This window comes from Sceloporus occidentalis, unplaced genomic scaffold, assembly GCF_023333645.1.
Source record: "Sceloporus occidentalis isolate IW3139 unplaced genomic scaffold, rSceOcc1.0.p SCAF_2, whole genome shotgun sequence".
Lineage (NCBI taxonomy): Eukaryota > Metazoa > Chordata > Lepidosauria > Squamata > Phrynosomatidae > Sceloporus > Sceloporus occidentalis.
In genome coordinates, this window is record NW_028316982.1 from 128903127 (window position 1) to 128925618 (window position 22492).

A 22492-nucleotide genomic window follows, 5' to 3' on the forward strand; every position below is an offset into this window, starting at 1 on the left:
CCCCCCCGCTTCCTTCCATGGTAGGACCCATCTCTGTTTGGCGCGCGAGCTTAGGAAGGGCAGCCATTTGGAGGCTGGTCGGCGTAGGCGGCGGAGGTCTCTTTTCTGCTCTTAGTGTCTTTGTCCTGCGGAGAGAGAGAGGGCCGCCATGTCGTTTCGTCAGCGGAGCCCCTTAGGAGGCCGCCCCCAAAGCAGGTGCGTCTCGGTCCCCTTCCTCATTTCTTTCTCTCGGGGGCCAAAACACACTGGCTTGGTACCGCTTTAACTCTTTGGCTCAAGGCTATGGAATTCTGGGAGGTGGAGTTTCTGGGCCCCACAACAAACTGCAACTCCCAGAACCCCATTCCCTTGAGCCAGACAAAGCGTTAAAGCGTACCAGACCGGGTTATTTCTCCAATGTGGATGCAGCTAATGGCCCCAAACCACGATGGAAACGAAACAGAAAGCAGAACAACGCAGGGCCCTCGTTTAGCAGGACGCGTCCTCTATTCCAGCCACTGGCCCTCCGTCTGTATGGCTATAGCTACTGACTTAAACTCTATCTATCTTCTATCTATCTATCTATCTATATCTTCTGTCTATCTTCTATCTTCCTTCTATCTTCCATCTATCTTCTGTCTATCTATCTTCTGTCTATCTTCTATCTATCTTCTATCTATCTATCTTCTGTCTATCTATCTTCTATCTTCTGTCTATCTTCCATCTTCCATCTATCTTCTATCTTCCATCTATCTTCCATTTATCTTCTATCTACCATCTATCTATCTATCTATCTATCTATCGTCTATCTTCTGTCAATCTTCTATCTATCTTTTATCTATCTATCTACCTTCTGTCTATCTATCTTCTATCTATCTTTTATCTATCTATCTATCTATCTACCTTCTGTCTATCTATCTTCTATCTATCTTTTATCTATCTATCTGTCTATCTTCTGTCTATCTTCTATCTATCTATCTATCTTCTGTCTATCTATCTTTTATCTATCTATCTTCTATCTTCCATCTATCATCTATCTATTTATCTATCTATCTATCTATCTATCTATCATCATCTTCTACTTTCTATCTTCTTTCTATCTAATCATACATCATACTAAGCAATACTAAACAGTAGCTACTGACTTAAACTATATATATATATATATATATATGAAGACTGCAGTAACTATTCTTTCCTTTCCTCCTTTCTCTTTCCCACTCATCCAGTTATTCCTTGCCTTTTCTCCTCCTTCCATTCCTCCTCCTCCTTCCCTTCTTCTCATTCTATCTTTCTCTTTGCCATCTCGTTTTTCCATCTAATCCTACTCTCTTTCCTCTATCTCTTTATTAGAGATAATAAATAGGTCAAGCGTGGATCAAGTTTCTTTTTTCCTCTTTAATTTAGAGTAACAACAATAAAAATGCAATTCATTGTATCCCCTCTGCGCCACACAAGATTAAGACATACGCTCCCATCTCGCAGCCCCAGCCCCCTCTAAAATACAACTGAACAACTTAGAATTCAAAACATAACTTAAAACAATAGACAGAACAAATAGCAATGGCTACAGCTGAAATCGGGGGTGGGGGGGCAATCGAGGCTTTTCTGGGCAAAAGCTAAAAGGAAACAAAGGTCCAAAACACACTGCATAAATAATCCAGTTAGCAACTGCTTTAACTGCCCTGGCTCAGTGCAAGGGAATTCTGGGAATTGTAGTTCATTGTGGCATCAGAGCTCTCAGACAAAGAAGGCTCCATGGCTCACAAATGTCCCCAGGATTCTCTAGCAATGAGCCAGGGCAGTTAAAGGGGTCCCAAACTGGGCTGTTTCTGCAAGGACTGCTGTGAGGCTTTGGGGGGTTTCCAATGACTACTGTTAATGTATAAGGTTTTTCCATATTTTAAATGTTTATGGGAAGCAATTTGGCCCAGATCCTCAGACAACAATAAAGATCCCTCTCAATAAATGAATCAAGACAGTCTCTCTTTGAAATACAGACACAAAAGGGATGGAGAGAAAGGAGGGAGCAAAAGGCAAGCGGTTTTTCTGCTGGATGGATGGAATTGCCTGACTTGACATACTCCTTTGTGTACCTCAGGTTTTTTATTGTCTATTTAGGGCCTGTTACAGACTGCCAAAATAAAGCTGCTTGGGGTCTCTTTGGAGGTATGCTGTTTAAATGCATCCTAAGAGTCTGGAAGCTGCACCAAAGCTGCACTCCAGTGCTTAGGAATGGAGTGTGGCTTTGGCGCAACCTCCGGACTCTTAGGACCCATGCATCATTTAAACAGCATACCTCCAAAGAGAGCAGCTTTATTTTGGCAGTCTGTAACAGGCCTATCTGTTTAAAATGCTTACATTCTGTACCACATCATAAGAGTCACAGAGTTGGAAGAGATCTCAAGGGCCATCGAGTTTTTAAAGAAGAACAAAGCATGTTTAATATCTAGTGCATTTTATGTTGTAAATCGTACAAGAGACAAATAGTTTGCACTCCTGTAAAATCAGAGGAAACCCCAAGGGCCATCCTGATCAAGCCTCTGCCATGCAGGAACTCACAATTAAAGCATTTCCGACAGATGGCCGTCCCGCCTCTGTTTAAAGACCTCCAAGGAGGGAGAGTGTCTTCCACTGTTGAACAGATCTTACAGTACAGTAATTTTAAATGGCTTAAAATTAGAACCATAGTAATTTAAAACAACAGAAGAGGGAAATATGTAAATTGTTTCCTGGTTCCCCCTACTGTGTATGAAGGGATAAATTCCTGATGCATGGAAGTTGAAAGCCCCCCTCACTTTCTCCAGGCACAAGAACAGGCACCTGGATCTTGGGTTCAAAATAGGTTTAGCAGGCTTTAAAACACACACACACACACACACACACACACACTGAAGAACTTGACAAGTAAAAAAGAGCCTTGAAGTTTAATAAACAGTTTGAACCTAGAGACTCGTTTCTACTTTGGGAAAATAATATACTAGTTTCCCCTCTCCCACCAAAAGTTAAGGTTTGGTGGAAGGGGGTGGGAAAGGCCATAGATCTATTTATTCCTGTGGGTGCCTCTACCTTTTATCTTTCCCTGGGATCCTCCTCCTCAGAGGTTTGCAGGAGGAAAAACCAAAGTAATGTAAAAATTCTTTGATTCTATGATTCTCAAAGTATGTTAACAACAATTAGAGAAGTTAAAATGTAGGCAGCATAATAAGTACTTTTAGTGGACGAAGTGGGGAGATGAAGAGCCATGTCCAGTGGGCTCTTGGTATCCACTGGGGTTTGGTTCCAGGACCCTCCAAAATCCATGTGTGCTCAAGTTACATTAAATGCAGTGGCAGGTGTCCCTTCTATCAAATGGCAAAATGAAGTTTTGCTTTTTGGGATTTATATATTTTAAAAAACATTTTCAAGCCATGGATGGTTGAACCTGTGAATAAAAAGTTGGGAGATAAGGAGGTCTGACTGTATTCCACGTTGAGCACATTGGAGACAAGACAGGATATAAATAATAAGATGAGTAAGAAAATACAACAGTGTATTAGAAGAATTAAGGCGTTCCCCCAAAGTAGATTCATCCAATAGTCGTGCTGGTCTATGACCGTAATAAAGGTTTATTCATTCATTAGCAGCCCATATTTTTAAAAAAAATATCAGAAAGCAGTTTATAAAGAGTGATATAAATATTACCTATTAAACTGTGAGATAGGTTTCACGTTATCTTAATGTTCTTGATATTATTAATAGGTAATATGGAAATCAATATACTTAGTACTTTGCAGCTTATATTTCCCCCCTTCTTTTAAGTTGCTCATGGTGATGTACAGGGATGGGCTTATTATCTCTTGCAACATTCTGCAACAGCCTCAAAGTCATTCAGGGTGCATCTACATTAGTGATTCCCAAAGTACACCCTCCCAATGGAAAGATCCAGGAGAGGTGTTGAGGGAAAACTGGGTGGCAAGGGAGCCTTCAGTCAAAGTATTGGTGCTCAAGAAAGATGAGTGAAGCCAGTGGCCTTTAGGACCATGGTACAGAGTTAGAGCATATGGCAGCAGGAGAGAAGTGGGAACAAGAAGAAGCTGTCACATAGTTTTTTGTGGATTTTTTGGGCTATGTAGCCATGTTCCAGAAGAGTTTATTCCTTCACCAGCATCTTTGGCTGGCATCTTCAGAGAATGCTTGCCTGAAAGGAGTTGAGTGTGTGTGTATGTGTGTGTATACATACTGTGTGAACCTGGGAAAGCAGGAATGATGTGCATGTGTATTGTTCTGTTGCTAATGGCAGGCCTCAGGCAAAGGCATACGCAAAGGAGGACTAGTGTCTGCTTGATTAGTGCTCATTGTCTGTTGGGAAACCCCTGACCCTGGGAGATTTCTCATTTGCATTTGTTGAGTCTTCATCTTGTTATTTTTCAGGACTGGTAGCCAAACCACCTCACCACTCCCCCTCCTCAGGACTGGTTGGCATGGTCGAGAATTTCAGTGTTGTCAAACAGTATTTTATGTCCTGAGGAGGGGGAGGTGGTGGTGAGTTAGAGGCAGCTTAGGTAGATGCTGCTGGTCGCTGCACAAACAGTAGACCTAATATTAAAAAACAGATGTTAGGGGGTGCTAGGATTGTCGCTGAAGAGGAAAAGGGACGATAACCCCAAAAGGTTTGGGGAGCACTGATCTACACTGTAGCAATAATGTGGTTTGACACCATGTTAACTGTGATGGCTTCTACCTACAGAATCCTGGGATTTGTAGTTTTGTGAGGCACCAGCACCCAGGATTCCCTACTGTGGAGCTACAACACAGTGATGTCAAATTGCATTATTTCTAGAGTGTAGATGCACCCTCAGTGAACAAATAGTGCTTATTAAATACTTCAAAGCATCCTCCCCCCACCTCTGAAGGATCCAGGATGAAAACACTTGTGCTACGTAGAGGAACTGAAGAGGTAGAGAGAAAAGGGCTCCATTCACAGTTCTGATGAACATCATATGCTTTTGAAAGATATGCTTTATATCTGGAGTTCAGCCTTTAAAGTGTGTTAAAAACCATTGTGATTGTAACTTCACATTCTTTACTTTCTGATTGTTTTCTCACAGACCACCAGCTCGTTGGACTCAAGGAAGGAAGCGTGGTGCAGATGGAAATCACAGAGGCAGATATGATTCAAGCTTGCCCACTGATGATGATGATGATGAGGATACATTCACACTGCTAGACAGCAGGCCAGATAGGTAGGGGCATATTCCCGAAAGACGTAGTCCTGTCTTAGGATAATAAATATTGCTTCACTTAGGGTGTAGCCACACTGCTGAATTAAAGCAGTTTGATACCACTTTAACTGCATGACTAGAAAATCCTAGGGTTGTAGTTTGGTGAGGTATTCAGTCTGGTCTGTCTGGTGCCTCCCTAAATCACAAATCCCAGCATTCTGTAGAATAGAGTTATGGCAGTTAAAGTCGTGTCAGACTGCTTTAAGTTTGCAGTGTGGCTACACTTTCAGAGGATCTTATAGTCATTTTGCTGAAATAATACATAAATAGAACTGAATTGTGTCCTTATTTATAGGGCTATTAGTACAAAATACATTTTCATATTGTGTATTGTGATGCAGATGCTATTCTATTGTAAATTGAACTTTTTTCCAGTTTCACAACACCAGAAGGACATAAACCCCGTTCAAGGTGTTCGGATTGGGGAACTGCAGTTGAAGAAGATGAAATGAGGACTAATGTTAATAAAGAAATGGCAAGGTATGGATGGTGTAATTCATTAAAAAAAATGGTAGGCATGTTGGAAATCCTCTAGCTGCTTGCTGGTGAAGATATGGCAAAACCAATAGTTTTTATACATAGGGCCCTTGGTATCTGCAGGCTCCAGATCTTTAACTTTAAAGAACTGCAGGTTGAAAATGCAGAACTAGGAGGAAAAAAAATTCCTGAGATTGAATGCAATCAGTCCAAGAAGTGTCCCAGGGCAGCAGCAAATTCCAGGTGTGCATTCTTGAGCTTGTGAAGTGGGTGGTTGATGGGCTCTCCAGAGACAGAGGAGAGCAGTGTGAGTCCCTATGGCATAGGCAGCAGTGGTGGCAAGGCCCAGACGGGCATTCTTCTTGCTTTGGCTATGGTACTTCTGCTTTCTCCATTTCAAGGGCAGAAATGATAGCTGCAGTTCTCTCTGGATATGGTGGAGCAGGAAGAATGTATGCCTGATGCCCAGGACTTGCCATTGCTACCACTCCCCCAAAACTTGAGGCTATTGCATGCAGAAGGTTTCTGGACAGAGCACAAGAGTAAGAAAAAATCCCTCTGTGCCTTGTCCAAAAAGTCACTTGTACACATGGAAGTCAATCACAGAAGGCTGACATGTGGGATAGAAATGGCACATACCTGATGCCCAGGGCTTTGCATTATTGACCTCCTTTCCCCAAGCCTGAGGCTGTTGCATGCAGGAGCAAAGCACAAGGACAAGAAAAACCCTCTGGGGACACAAGGCTGCAGAGACATACGATCTGTAAAATGGTGGAAGGTGTTGATTTGTGCCAAGCACCACTCTTGGATTCCTGCCGTTTCATAGATCCAGCTGCCACTTCCACATTTGGAATAGAAAGATTTTGGAATGTTTGCCAGCTGCCTGCTTCTTCCTTGTGAGAGAGTGACCAGGAGGAAGTGGGTGGCTGGAGGGCTTTCCAGGGGTCTCCGTAATTAGGGCCCTTATTTAAAATAAAATGGTGCAGTTAGAAAGCCAGTGTGGTGTAGTGGTTTGGACGTTGGACTATGACTCTGGAAACCAGGGTTTCAAATCCAGGCTTGGCTATGTAAATTCACTGTAAACCTTGGGCAAATCATACTTTCTCAGCCTCAGGATGGCAGTGGCAAATCCCTCTGAAGAATCTTGCCAAGAAAACCCTATGATAGGTTTGTCTTGGGGTCACCATAACTTAGAAATTGAAGGCACACAACAACAATTTGCGGGTTGCAGAGAGCCATGGAAGATACTATGCTGCAGAGAGCCATGAGATTTCAAACATCTGCTTTTAAAATTTTGTGTAAAATTTTAAAAGTTTTCTGATGGCTGGGAGAAGGAAAGTGATAGCAGAAGCTGGCAGGTGATAGGACCCAGAAAGAGCAGTCTCCAGCCATGTCTCTTGGCTTCTGATACAGATAAACTTTTCATCCATTGATAGCCAGGTGATGAAGGAATCAAGTAATCTATTGCATAATAAACCAATAGTAGTCAACTGAAAGGCTAGGGGTCTTCATTAGCACCCTAGAGTACCTTGGAGGTGTACCCCTAGAGCAGTTTCCCAACCTTTTCCATGCCTTCCACTCCTAGGAAATTTTTCATTAATGTTCATACCCACTACAAAAGTAATACCACATTTGAAGGTGAAGAAGTCTTATGAGCTCCTTAATTTTTAAAACCACATACAAAGCTGTGGATGAACAAATTTACCTTTAAAAAAATAAGATTTTAACTCAGTTCAAATCTAAATTGAGCAATTAGATTCTAATTTATTCAGAAAAGTATTGAGTGATGACTCTTGACTCAACACTCAAGGACACAAACTTTGTTTCACATCCTGAAATTCTGTTTCGCACCCTCTGGGGTTGCAGGCACCTCAGGTTGGGAATCTGCTCTAGCGGGTGTGGGAGATTTTTCACAACGTTTTGGTTTTTTACAAAGGCCTCTCTTGAGCTTAAATTGGCCTAGGGAGCCCACAAAATGTGGTGCAAATGCATCCCACACTCTCTAGGTGACATTTTGGACAAGAAAAAAATAATTTGTTTCCTTCCAAAACCAGTTCTTGACCCCCTAGGTATGAGACATCTCCAAGCCTCCCCTACACCATTCTCCACTGCTCTGCTTAGGTCTTGTGGGTTCAGGCTTGTGACCTTCCTGAGTCTAGCCATATGGATGTGGCCTTCCTCTCTTTCTATTGCGTTCTACCTTTCCTAGCTTTATTGTCTTTTTTAATGAGTCATGCCTTCTCATGATGTGGTTATAGTATGACAGCTCACCTGCGTAGTAGCAGAATAGTGATTTAAATGAGGTTGAATATCAGCTAATAATTCCTGTACACTTTTATTCTTACAGCAGTAGAAATTAATATACAATCACAAATTATGGTATTGGAAGAAGTGGCAATAACTGTGTTAAAATAAATTTATACATTGTAGATACAAAAGAAAACTCTTGATAAATGAATTTGGAAGAGAGCGAAAACTGTCTACTGGAAGGTAAGAGCAGAACATACTATATATAGGTTGATAAAATGCTTATTCTGAATATTTTTTTGTGATTTAGTTTTCTGTTTGTTTTATTTCCTGTGTATCTCCTGCTAAGGGAAGGGGCCTGTTGGTGCTGTGATTTTGCATTAACAGTACTGTCCATCTACAGACTGGCTATGAAAGCACTTTCCTGATTTAAACTTCAAACCTGTGCCATTTATTACCATAATTTTAAATCTACTCTTCAAAATTGTCCCTTGATGGCTTGCAAAATTGAAAGATGAAAAATATTTAATGTAATTTAAATTACATTAATAAAACTAAAATCTATAGTTTTAAAACATGGCTCTCAAACTAAACCAAATCAATCTTACTTTTAAAATTCTGTGAATAAAATAAAGAGGGAAAAAGAGACTTTGCCGTGCTGGGTGCCACTGCTAACACAGGTGATTATATTTGTTGTAGTCACCCTTTATATCTTGACTGGTGAAGAAACACAGAGAAAAGAGTGTCTGCTTAAAAGTAGAAACAGGCAAATGTGTGGTACCTGTGGTCTTTTAAAGTACTCAGATGCTAAGCCGTAATGCACTTTAAAGATGTAAACTAGTACTTTGAATTGAGCCAGGAACTGGGCTGGGAGCACCAGTATTTGATGAAGCACCAGTGTAGCATTATCAAAACATCTTGTCATCATTAATAATTGGGCAGCAATATTTTGAACTAATTATAATTTTCAGTTTTGTAAGAGCCCTGTGTAAATGCATGGTAGTCATCTAAATTGGAGGCTGATACTAGAGCCTGGGTACTTGAGCCATGAGTGTGAAACACAGGAAAAGAAGGAGGTTTTAGAAGTGTGAGAAGGCAAGAAAGGGTGTGCTTGGCAATTCTCAGAAAGCACTAAGTTATTTGTACAGGTTGGCTTGAGAACTGAACTGAAACACTATTGTATTGGCATGGGGATATGTTGCAACTTTTTGTTGCTGCTCCTGTTTGTGTCTGTGTCATGCTGTTAACCTCCTATGAAATATCATAGATTGAAATAGAAAATAAACATATTGTCTTCTCAGTTCTGATTCAAAGGAGTCCACAGCACCAGTAGAACTTGAGACTGATGAAGCTGTTCTGATGCGGAGACAGAAACAAATAAATTATGGGAAGAACACATTGGCATATGACAGATACATTCGAGAAGTTCCAAGGTAAGTTGTTTATTTGGGGGATTGTAGGTTTCTCTTTGAGAGCCAGTGTAGTGGTGTGAGCCTGGGCCTATTATTTTGGAGGCCAAGATTCAAATTCCCACTCAGTCATGGAAACTCACACACTCAGCTTCAGAGGAAGGCAAAGGCAACCCCCCTCTGAACAAATCTTGCCAAGAAATCCTGTGATGGGTTTGCTGTGTGCATGTCGTCTGTTGGCTTATGGTTACCCCATAAATTTCATAGGGTTTTTTTAGAAACACTCAGAGATGGTATTACCAGTTCCTTCCTCTGACATATAGCCTAAAGCATCTGGTCTTCATTGGTGGTCTCCCATCCAATTTCTAAACAGGGCTGACCCTACTTAGCTGCCATGATGATGATGATGATAATTTTTTCCTGCCTCTTCTCAAAGCTTAAGGCAAGTACAGCACATTAAAATACAAAACAAAATACAAAATAATACAGTATAAAATATAAAAGATCATACTGGATCTGGTGCCTTTGGAGTATTTAGACCAGGTTTGCCTTAGGGTTACCTTAAGTCAGAAATGACTTGAAGCTGTATAACAACAAGATTCTCTTGGTAATTTCATAGAATCATAGAGTTAGATGATGGTCCTCAGGGGCCATCCAGTCCAACCCCCTGCCATGCAGGAATACAGAGCACCCCTGACAGATGGCCATTGCAGATCTTTGTAATGAAAAAACTAGGCAAAGGTTGGATTGTGTTTCGTTTTTGGGGTTTTTTTTGCATTTTGTTTAAAATTTAGCTATTTTTAAACTATTAATGGTCCTTGTTTTTTTTTAAAACTCATGTAGTATTTTTAATTGTGTAGAGAATTATACAAGTATGGACTTTTGTATGTTAATCACTCAGTAGCCTCATTTAGTTTGTGAACTATCAAACTGCTGCTGTGCTAGTGGGTGAGGTATGCAGAAAAATATAAAACAATAAAATGTGAAAATTTAGCTGAATTAAGAATGTCTAGAATTATCACTTGTCTCGAAATTGTTTTTAAAATGCTTAATTTTAAGCTGTTTACTTTTTCTTTTAAAGGTGTCTTCGAGTTCCTGGGGTCCATCCAAGGACTCCAAATAAATTTAAGAAATACAGTCGGCGATCCTGGGACCAACAAATCAGACTGTGGAAGGTTGCTTTGCATTTTTGGGATCCTCCTACTGAAGAAGGCTCCGATACACAGATAATGTAGGTGGAAGCTATATTTCAGAGTTTATACATTTGAGGGGTTTTTTTAAATGAGATATTTATTTTAGAGGTCACAAGTTTGCAGCTGAAGGTTACTTATTTTTGTAATGAACAAACTGAAAATATAATAATAATAATAATAATAATAGAATTTATTTGTATCCCACCTTTTCCCAAAACAATCATAGTGGATTACAAAACAAAATACAACAGTAATACATTAGGCTATCCCCTTACACCCCACTATCATTACATAACAGCAAAACATAATAATAACAATAGAATAGTTATACAAAGGTTAAAAATACATGATACAAAATATAGCAGAATTACACAATATAGCATAATAATCAAAGCATAACATGACATAATAATCTAAAGGACAGTCCTCAACTCCCCCCGAACAGCAAAATAGCAGTCAGATGCAAATTACATGCCTAAAATAGTTATACTAATTATAAATCAGAAGGAGATCTGCCAGGTGTTCTGGGATGCATTTGGAGCCGGCGTTTAAGTCTTCCCCGCTACTCTCCTCTGCTTCCTCCTCAAGGGCAGTGCCACCAGATGTTCCCTACTACTTTAATGTGACTCGTGCATTGTGGGCTTGACATTAGGAGCCAGGGACTGGTAGGTTGTTATAGCCTTTGTGCTGTGATTTGCTATCCTGTATACTATCCGTATTTCACTGAGATAATCTGCTGAATCCATGTAGTTACTTAATATGAGACTGTTTGTATACACTAACATACATTGTAAAAATGGTTCTTAAATATTAATTTCAAAAAGGAGAAGAGTAATTTTTTTCAGCTAACTAAATTACACAGTTTGCTCAACTGAATTGCTCAATTTGCTCAACAGATTATGCATGTTTGGCCTTAAAAGCTATAGACAGATGTTTATTTCCATCTTGTTCTAGACAATAACAACTCACTTTTAAAATGTTTTGGGTATACTGTATACAACCAGATTGTTTTGCATATGGCTTTGGCATCTATTCTGTGAAGGAAAATTTAAATCTTGATTTGGAATACTATTATAGTTAACTTTACTTATACCCTGCCTTTCCCCAAATTGTGAAATCATGACAGTTTACTAATTAAAACAAACACAATACATTATATAATATACATTGTACAAAATATATACTGTACAAATATTAATATCTTAGATGTGGTCTAGCAAACATTGAGCACTAAATCCAAGTGGTGTAGATACTTCAAAACAATTTCATTCCATTGAGTCAATGAATTTGCTCTAGTTAGTATTCATAGTTGAATTTAGTCCACTAATGTCAGTGGGAACATTCATTAACTTTTGCAATTTGTAATCCAAACACAGATGTGGCAGTATATATCTAAGGTTTTGATTTCTTGATGATGTCTTAGATTTATTGTACCTGTTTACACCAGAAATTGTGTGAAGGAAAACTAAGAAAACAAATGAAATGTTCTACTGTGACAAACACATGTGAAGTAGCATGGTCATGTGGGTGGCCTAGCACATCATCCCTTGGCCTTTTACATAAATCTTGCCACATAAACAACCGGTGAAATTGCTTTGGTAAACCTAAAGTCTTAAAGAGATGGCATACTACAATTGTAAACATTTATGAAAATATAACAAATGTTTCAAATATAGCAAACAATTCTGCTCAGATCTGGGATGTGGATGATTCATATCCAGAGTTTCCATTCACATTCTTTCTGCAAAGAAACTGCTCAGTTTTGAGGTTTCAATATAAAATGGAAACCAATATTTATGTATAGTTAGAAAAACAAAAGCAGATAATTAAATTATCCTCTTCATCCCCCAAATTTAAGCACTATTTCTACATAAATGACTTCATATTTTGCCTTTTTTAATTGTTTTTGCAGTAGTCCTGTCGATCTTGGTGATATGGAAACGGAATCAGTAGGAAGTAATTCTACTGGCTCACAAGCAAGCTCTCAGGATAATGATGTAAGCAGATTGTGAAGTTTAGGCTAAATATATTTTTACAGTTGTTTTGCAAGGAAATTAGATAGGATCTTTGAAATAGTTGCTAATTTAAGTCAATTCATACAATCCCTCGCCCCCAGCTGTTGGTTAATCAGCAGTAACTCTTCTTACGCATGTATGCTAGGCTATTCAAAATTTTATTGACAAATTTTAATTTCTTATTAAGCTTGCAGACATGATGGACTTAAAATGCTTGTCCCCCAATTCTAGCCCTATAGAGTTGAAGGCTACCCTGCTAGGAACCCAGTAGAACAGTAGTGGCAAGAATGCCCAACAGCACACATGATAAAACAGCTGCACCCACAGGCCTGCACCATATGGCCCTCAGGTGTGAGATGTATTGTTTGGGGGCAGTGCTTCATGGCCAGACATTTGGGGCTTTATCATTATTTCTCAGGTGGCTGAACCAGCAGTGATCTCCTTATCCTTGTTCAGGAGTTTGGGCCTTTGAGTTAGTATAACTGTTTTGAGTGGAGTGGCTCATGGCCAAGCGAATGATTTTATTATAGTTCTGAAAGGCACTTTGGGTCCCACACTGGGAGAAAAATGGGATAACTGTTAAGTAAATAATAAATAAATGTAAGTGAAATTTCCAGGAATACAGTGCATATGATGTTAAAAGATGGAAGGTTCATCCCAGATTAATGGTTTTAAGCAGTGGTTCTCAAACTTTTCCTTCTAGCCCCTCCCCCCCCCCCTTTACATCTACATGCACATGTTGGGGCCTTCCAAGAACAGAAACCGGGATCCTCTGGCGAAGGGGAAACTGAAAGGGGTTCCACCAGCCCAGGAGCTTTGCCTTTGGCAACAGCAAAGGGGAAGGAAAAGGTTAACATTGCTCCTTCCAAAAACAAACAGTGAAACAGCAACAGGGAAATTGAAAGAGGTTCCGCCAGCCATGGGATTTTGCCATGGGAGAGGATGGGAGGGGTAGCATACTTTGCTCCCTTTCCAAACTGCTGCCAAACTCACACAAGTCCTAGCTTCCCCACAACCCCCAAACACTTACTCTCTTCTCCCTCTCACTCCCTACCACTGAGCTGAGCTGAAGGAGACTGAACAAGATTTCTAAACACTTTCCCTATCTGGAAGGTTAGCTAATCTGAGTCTGAAGTCAGCACCCCTCTCCAGAAACTGTCACACACCCTGTCTGTTTGTGTGTATGTGCCCCACCATTTGAGAACCTGAGGTTTAAAGAGATGACATACTACAGTTGTCGACATTTGTGAAAATTATTATTGTTATCAATATGAGCACCAATGGCTAAGGGGAGAAGAGGCTGTGGGTTCTTGAACAGGGGTCAGAAAGCATTTTTAAGATCGAGGGTACCTCATGTGTACAGTTTGAAGGCATTGTTCCCCCCCTTTTCTCCTTAAAAAGTTTTCTGCACCGAAAAGATAGAAAAATAAGAGGTTTTTGAGTGGAGAATGACAGTTCCTGAACCCCCCATAAAATACAATTGAGGCAGGATGATTGTATGATAAAAAGCTTACTTGGACCTGCTCTGAAACACAGGAGAGAAATCAGCTCTTGATCTATATTAGTGACTCTGGGGAAGAGATGTGATGGCAATGATATATTGTTCACGTAACTAGGCAATAAATAGAGGAAGGTGAATAGTTGTCGCAAATACAAGGTAGTGAATAATAGACACAGGCTATTCATGGAAAGTACTTACATGTAAAAATAGAAAAGACACATTGTCTCTCAAGTGTCACTGAACTTCTGTCTTCTTCCTTGTAATAATTTGCAGAAAATACATTGCCATTTCTAACTTGATCAGATAATGGCGTTAACAACTAGTAATAATGAAGTTACAGATGGGTTTGTCTAATTGTTGGTTTAATTCTGTTGCAGGAAAGCTGTACTTTCACACCCACCAAAGTAAGAAATATTGACCACTTGGCTGATGATGAATTCGAGTTGGAGGCGTGTTAGATTGTGACACTGCATGGCTATGAGTATGCATTATGCGGGCTCCTGTTCAAGGAATGAACATCTTTAATTACATAATCTCAAAGACAAATCCGAAATCTTTAGTAATTCAGAAAAATGGAAAATGTCAGCTGTACATCATAATCCATATTTCTCCTTTCATGAAGCATACAAATTGTATTAAATATAATTGGGTGCCTGTCCTATTGCACAACAAATGGTTTGATAAGCTGTTTTTAGTTCAGAGGATTAGACCAGTCAGGCTATGTTGCCAAGCTTTTACGAGTCTGGGAAACATTTATAAGAAATCCGTGCTATAAGCGGTCATGTGATGACTCTTATTCACTGAACAGGAATATGGTTGCCGGGGAGCAATAATTCTCCATGCTGTCATGTAAGGTATATTATAAACGCCTACTTAACAGTGAGACAGTGGCATTTTATGTTCCCTCAGTCCATGTTTTCTTCATATTTTGTCAAGTATGTTCCAATAACCATAAGATGAGTATAGGCAAGCTTCTTTCTTTGAGAAAGAGTTCTGACCTAATTTTCAGGTCTGCTTTATCGAGGCAGCTCTCAAAGTTGTATTTTAAATTGATATTTGTAAATAGTTATGCACAGAAACTTAGTTAGCTTTTTAAGAAGAATTAACAGAATTTGAGACTTTTCTATTGTTTTTATTCTTTCTTAATGTAAATTTACAGAATTTTTAGTAAAATAAGTAGTTGCTGGTTTTGTATGGTATAAGGCATAAATAAAGCAAGAACATCTTAAATTGTATGATGCAGAGATTGGGTGTGTCATTTTTAGCTTTCTGAAAGCAAAATGAATAAGGTTTCCTCTTTGATGTTAACTGTATCCAATATCAGCAGTCCACTCTAAGCCTGTTATTTTATTTCTGTGTATCTTTAGAAGCACAGTCCATTGAATTCAACTGAACTTCATCCCAGTACCTTAGCCAAAGGCTGTAATCCTTGGTGAATATTGACATTTATGGGACAGGTAGATATATTGCATTGTAGTAGGCAAAGTGTGTAATACCCTTTAAGGGAATATATGAACTGACTATTCTCCCCTTCTCATTGATTTCTATTTCTGACATGTTAATTGTAAGGGTATAGTTCTCAACTGGTCTGAGTCTTGGATGTATCTGCAGTCTGAAGTAAAAACACTGGATTGTCAATAAAAAGCAATACAACTGGGTTTTTAAGGTAGTAGTTATACAGTGTAATGGAAGACTACTGAAAGAAACATCCTAAATCCACATAACATCACACTAGTTAAGGAACTGTATTGTGGGACATTTAGCCTTCTCAGTTAGAGAGCTCTGGTGTCACAAAAACTACAATTCCCAGAATTCCAAATCATTGACCTATAGCAGTTAAATTAGAGTCAAACTGGATTATTTCTGCAGTGTGGATTCAGCCACTCTCTCAGCGTCAGGGGAAGGCAATGGCAAACCCCCTCTGAAGAAACTTGCCAAGAAAACCCTGTAATAGGGTTGCCATAAATAAAAAAAATACTTGAAGGCAAACAACACACAACACATAGTTAAGTAAATTCAGGAGCCTGTCCCCAGGGGCTCAAAAATGAAATGGCACAAGATAAAAAGGATAAGTAAAGAGAACAGCAAACAAATATGGGCACAGTTACAGTATAATTCTAAATGTGTGCTGACATGGAAACTTGGAAGATGGCCTCTGAATAGTTAATGGAATGCCATTTTTCCTATCTGTTGCAGACAGAATTTTCAATGATAAAGGCTAGATTTCTCACTGTTGTTGTTAATTTGTGTGCTGCTGCATTAGACACCCTCCATGCCTTTGTGTTCCATCTTGTGCCTTTCTCTGCAGCCTTGATAATTTTGTTTCCATTGTGCATGCATGGTCTATTATTATGCTGCCGGTGATACTTTTATCCTGCCTTTTCCCCAATCTGGGACCCAAGGTGGTTTATAACAGCAAAATGAACAGTTAAAAACTCAGGATACAAAAATATAATTAAATTATCAAACATTAAAACACGCTGAAGACATAAACCATTGAAAAGAATACTACAAATAGATGATCAACACAGCCTGTGCCCCCTAATACAATCAGCCTGCTGAAAACAAAAATGCCTTCAAATGTATGTGGAAAACAGCACAAAGGGTGGTGGTTTAACTTCAAAGGAGGTTCCAGAGCCTGGGAGCAGCCACAAAGAAGTCCCTTTCCAGTGCTCCCATCAGATGTACCCCCAAGAATAGTGAGACAGAAAGAAGGGCTTCCTCACTATATCTCAAAACACAGGGAAGGTCATATAAGAGAACTGTGTGCCTTCAAATCATTTTTGACCCACAATGAGGCTAAAGCAAACCTATCAAGGTTTTGTGCAAGATTTGTTCAGAGTGGGTTTGTCTTTGCCTTCTTTTGGGGGGTCAGAGAGTGTAACTTATCCAAAATCACTGTAGGTTTCCATGACTGAATGAAAAGTCAAGCCCTCTCCAGAGTTGTTTAGTGCTCAGACCACTACACCACAGTAGATCATATTGGAGAATATGGTCCTTCAAATAGCATGGACCTGAGCTATATAGAGCTTTATAGGCCAAAACCAGGACAGTGAATTGTGCCTGGAACCAGACTGGCAGTGAGTAGATCAGTTATAAGCCAGTGGCTTAAGATTTGTCATGAGTTGCAGTACACTCCTGCGATATATAAAATGGATATCGCAGCCCCGCATTGGGGTTGCAGCAACGCCTGCTATAGCCACGATCTGGCCTTTCTGTGGTACAAAACGTCCTAGCTGCGGTGGCGATGGCTTTTTGCTGCTTCTTTGGAGCAGGGCATGTAAACGCTGCACTGAAGACGCAGTGTGATGCTGCTCACCATCTGATCAGGTGGCCAGTGGGGGCAGAGTCAGGGTGGCCAGCATGTGTATGCCACACTTCCATGCTGGCATATAATGCCGGTCTGTCAAGCTCCTTACTTCCATCAGCCCCTGTGACAGATACCTTTTCTAAGATAGCTCTGCAATTCTAAACCTTTGGGATCTTGTCACTCACTTTGTCCCTTTCTGCCCTGGATCATGTACTTGGGCCTCAAGATCATCCCTGTATGCACCAGTATCTGTTGTTCAGTGGGGTGACTGTGGTGAATGTGAAAAGGCTCTATCAAGAATTACCATGAACGGCCAGACAGTTGTTAAAAAAATAATATGTCGGAGTTTATTTATACATAATTAGATGAACTCTCAGTTCTTCCCCCTGGCTGGCTGTCCTGTTTCTATCACACCTTTCCCCTACCTCTCTGGCATCTTCTTACTTCTCTGCAATCCTTTCCCTATCTCTATGCCATCTTTCTCCTATCTGTCTCCTGTTAGAGACAAACCTCAGTTTAAAGAGGAAGAAGAGGGGAGCAGGGGGAAGTGGAATGTATGTCAGGATCCTTGGCAGATCCTGACATAAAACATTGTTTCTGTATATGGTTGTTGTTTTTAAGTATAGTTAAGTTTAAGCAGCACTATAGTAGCATATACATAAATGTACATTGGACTATGTCATATCAAATGATAGACATGTTGTGTTTGTACATGCCAGGAAAGAAAAAGAATGCCTGACTGGATAATGAGCAGGAGTATGGGAGAGAAGTGGTGCTGGCACTAGCTATCACCAGGGTTAGTCCCACGGGAAGGAATGGCATCAGCATGCAGGAGTGGATGTTCTGGAGAGTGGGCAAACGGGGAAAAAGCCCATGAAACTATGGAAAGTTGTATTGTTTTAATGTGCTTGTAATGGGGGGGGGGGGGGGTATGGTAGGTCTGTCTGCAGAATTCAAACTGCTAACATTGTTTTGGTTTCTGAATAAAAGTTTTGCTGTTAGCACACAAGACTGATTTATTGAACCAAGGAGAATTCACAGTTTCTAACAGTGTAGCAGCACCTTTAATGCTAACTGGCGTTTATTATGATATTCTTGCGAACAAGCTAGTAAAATGTGGGCTAGACAATACAACTGTTACATGGATTTGTAATTGGTTGACCACCCAAACCCAAAGGGTGCTCAGTAATGGCTCCTCCTCATCATGGAGAGAGGTGACTAGTGGGATGCCACAGGGTTCTGTTGAATAGCACTGGGCCCAGTGCTATTCAACATCTTTATCAGTGACTTGGATGAAGGAATAGAGGGCATGCTCATCAAATTTGCAGATGATACCAAATTAGGAGTAGTAGTTAATACCCCAGAGGACAGAATCAAAATTCAAAATGACGTTAATAGATTAGAAAGCTGGGCCAAAACTAAGAAAATGAACTTCAACAGGGAGAAATGTAAGATACTGCACCTAGGTAGAAAAAATGAAATGCATAGATATAGGATGGGGGGGGGATGCCTGGCTTAAGGAAACTACGTGTGAAAGGGATCCAGGAGTCCTAGGAGTCAACAGTATGATGCGGCAGCTGCATACTGGCTGCATCAATAGAGGTATAGTATCGATATCAAGGGAAGTAATAGTGCCACTCTATTCTGCCTTGGTCAGGCTTCACCTGGAATACTGTGCCCACTTCTGGGCACCACAATTTGAAGATGTTGAGAAATTGGAGCATGTCAAAAGGAGGGCAACCAAAATGGTGAAGGGCCTGGAAACCATGCCTTATGAGGAAAGACTTGGGGAGCTGGGTATGTTTAGCCTGGAAAAGAGATGATTAAGAAGTGATATGATAGCCCTATTTAAGTATTTGAAGGGGTTTCACACTAGCAAGCTTGTTTTCTGCTGCTTCAGAGACTAGAACACGGAACAATGGATTCAAACTACAGGACAAGAGAGTCCACCTCAACATTAGGCGTAACTTCCTGACAGTAAGGGCTATTTGACAGTGGCACACACTACTTCACAGTGGTGGAGTCTTGTTCTTTGAAGGCCTTTAAGCAGAGGCTGGATGGCCATCTGTCGGAGATGTTTTGATTGTGAGTTCGTTCATGGCAGGGGGTTGCACTGGATGGCCTTTATGGTCTCTTCCAATTCTATTTTTCCATGAGCTTTTCCCCCCCATCTCCTCCTTGCATTTCCTATACTGCCCCCTTCTTTCTCCTTTCCTTCAGTTCCTTCCCAGCCAAATGACTGAATGTTTCGGTTCATACTTGTCTCCTCTGTTTTGTTATCATACCACCTGTGCAATAACCATTCCTTTACATCATTTGTTACACTGCATATCCCCTCAGCGTACTTTAGTCTGCCCCTGAAATCTTGGCAAGTTAGATGCAAAAGCAACGACCTGACAAGCCTAGAATCTGTTGGTTTCTTTTTCTGCCTCTAGTTGGAACATAAATGGATTATGGTTACACTGATGGGTTTTCCCTTACGTTTTACTGATATTATTTAGTCAGACTTAACATATCTTTATCTGCTTCTGTTACATCTCTCCTCACTATTAATGCCATCCTATTTCTTCTTAGATTTTCATTTCCTAAGTAAAACACTGTGTAATTATCTGATTCAATACCCCATTCCTGTTGACTTTAACTCACACAAAACACTGCAATATTTATATGTTTCAACTTGTTTTACTATGTCTGGCTTCCCACCAATGCATGCTTCTCACATTCCATGTCTTTACAATATGTGTTGTGCAGCTTCGGACTTTTCATCTCTGAAAACGTCAATAGTTGAATGTCCTTTCAACTTGAATCCAGTCGCATCATTAGCCTGCTCATACTAACAAGTGGTAGTTATAGTGCTATTGCCGTTATCTCTGAGAGATCCTCCACCAGTTTCACTCTCTGCTACTGCTGCTGTGTGGTACCTGTTTGGCACATGTAGTCTGGCTCCTCAGCAAAAGCCTTTCTCACATGGGAGACCCAACCAGCAGCACTGCTACCATTGGCATAGATTCATGCTTCACAGGAAGGACACACAATCCCACTACTGCAGAAAGGTGATGCATATGCAAATTTAGTAAATTAAACACCATTTTACACCAAAAATCCATGACATCACAGGCACCCTGTTCGCAGGTTTCTCAGGCTTTCCCCTACACTGTTCTCAAATTGTAAAATGCTCTCTTCAGATCTAATTTTCTACTTTTTGTAAAAGAATTTAGGCACATCTTTTAAATTTAGACTTGAGAACAGTAAGTGGTGTTTTTGCTATGGTTTTAATGCTCTAATACAGTCCTGCGCAACATCTGGGGTGGGGGGAGCACATGCGGGCCGCCAAAGGATTTTGGGTGGCCCACAGGGATATGGAACGACTTCAAGGATCCTCCGCCTCTTGGCCTCCTGAGCAGAGGGCCAAACAGAGAAGGAGTAGGATGGGTGAATGCTCACTCTGCAAGGCTCCTACACCACCTGGCTTTTTCCTGAGGAGAAGACCAGGTGGAGGAAGAGAAGGATAGGCAAACACTCACCCTGTAAAGTGAGTTTTCTTCCAAGGAGAAGGCCAAGTGGAGGAGGAGGAGGTGGAGGACAGGCAAATGCTTGCCCTGAAAGCCTCCTCCACTGCCTGTCTTTCTCCTAAGGAGGAGGATAGGTGGAGGAAGACGGGCAAAAAGCTTTCTCCTGGGTGGTAGAGGAGCCTTGCAAGTCAAGCATTTGCTCATCCTCCTCCATCCAGCCTTCTCCTTGGGAGAAAAATGAGGAGTGGAGGAGCCTGAGGCGACATCCGGGTGGAAGAGGAGAATGACAGGAAAGGCTCTCCTGTTGCTCAGCTTTCTTCTGAGGAGAGGGCCAGACAGAGGAGGACGAGGGGAAGGCAATTATTATCAATTAATTCTAATTAATATTAATTAGAATTATTAATATTATTAACCTCTCCTAATATTATTAATTAATTAATATTTAATTAAAACCTATCTGCAGCCTGAAGAAGTTTAGTCTATTTTAATTTGGCCCTTACCTACTGCCAAGTTGTGCAGGCCTGCTCTAATATGACTACTGAGTTGATAATTGTGGAAAAGAGGTATACAAATACAGTCGCCCCTCCATTTTTGCGGGGGATCCGTTCCGCCACCCCACCCTCCGCAAAAATGGAAATCCATCGCTATTCAAGCCCTATTAGCTTGAATGGCAGCGCAGTCCCATTCTAAGTCCCTCCATTTGCCTCTCATGAGTGAGGGATGCGGATCCAAAGTCCACACAGAGGGATGACTGTATTTCTGATATTTGACCTAATCTGATTTATCATTTTTTATAAAAAATATATATATTTAAAAATAATCTAATGTGGATTCCATCTTAACCTTACAGATTCAGGACAAGATAAATTGTTGTCCAACTTCATAGCACTTTTATCTTCAAATCATTACTGATAAGTAGACAGCACACAAGCAGCCACTTGAAAAGTTTCATGTGGAGAAGATACTTTTATTTACATGTTTTATGATAATGAGAATAGAAGTATTTAAATTCTGGATCAAGTGTGGATGCCTACATAGAAGTACAGGTACACCTCAATTAGATACTTTCCTGGGCATAACTTCTTTAATAGAAAATTTAGCATTGAAGGCAGAAATAACATGGAAAGAATAGGGATAGGTTCCTACACCACGAAACGTATTTGAATATGTTTCAACAAATCTTTTGTACAAAACTAACCATATGTGCATGTGAAATGAAACAACCAGGTCATGTAAGCTTTGCATGAATAGACAAAAGCATGTTGAATCTTCTAAAAACACTTAAGTTCCTTCCAAAATGCAACTTTCACCAGCTCCCACTGTCCTTAAGATTTCCATTTTGGTAATCTTACAGATCTATGCTTTTAAAAACTCTTACATATTTTGTTGTTCACACATACTATATATACTGATGTACATATAAGTCTAGAAATTTTACTCAAAAAATTGACCCAAAAAACCTGGGTCGACTTATCCATGGGTCAATGTAAGTATGGTACTTTAACTCTTACCAAAAAAGGAACCATGACCTGGCGAAATGTGTGAGCTTAATCTCTTCTCAGCACACCTAAAAAAAGCATCAGCC

General features: G+C 40.2%; 2 protein-coding genes across 2 annotated transcripts in view; both read left to right on the top strand.

Annotated features, from left to right (window-relative positions):
• The first annotated feature begins 37 nt into the window (after positions 1-37).
• SLBP (stem-loop histone mRNA binding protein) lies at positions 38-15320 on the top strand. The gene is made up of 8 exons (XM_089510963.1): positions 38-195; positions 5070-5204; positions 5619-5723; positions 8151-8210; positions 9269-9400; positions 10458-10607; positions 12482-12566; positions 14463-15320. The coding sequence occupies exons 1-8, from the start codon at positions 149-151 to the stop codon at positions 14541-14543; spliced, it is 795 nt and encodes a 264-aa protein (XP_089367089.1). The 5' UTR covers positions 38-148; the 3' UTR covers positions 14544-15320.
• A 100-nt stretch (positions 15321-15420) lies between these two features.
• FAM53A (family with sequence similarity 53 member A) overlaps positions 15421-22492 on the top strand; it is a 37261-nt gene continuing 30189 nt past the window's right edge. The window contains exon 1 of the mRNA XM_089510962.1: positions 15421-15542. The gene's annotated coding sequence lies outside the window, so the exon portion shown is untranslated. The remainder of the gene's footprint in view (positions 15543-22492) is intronic.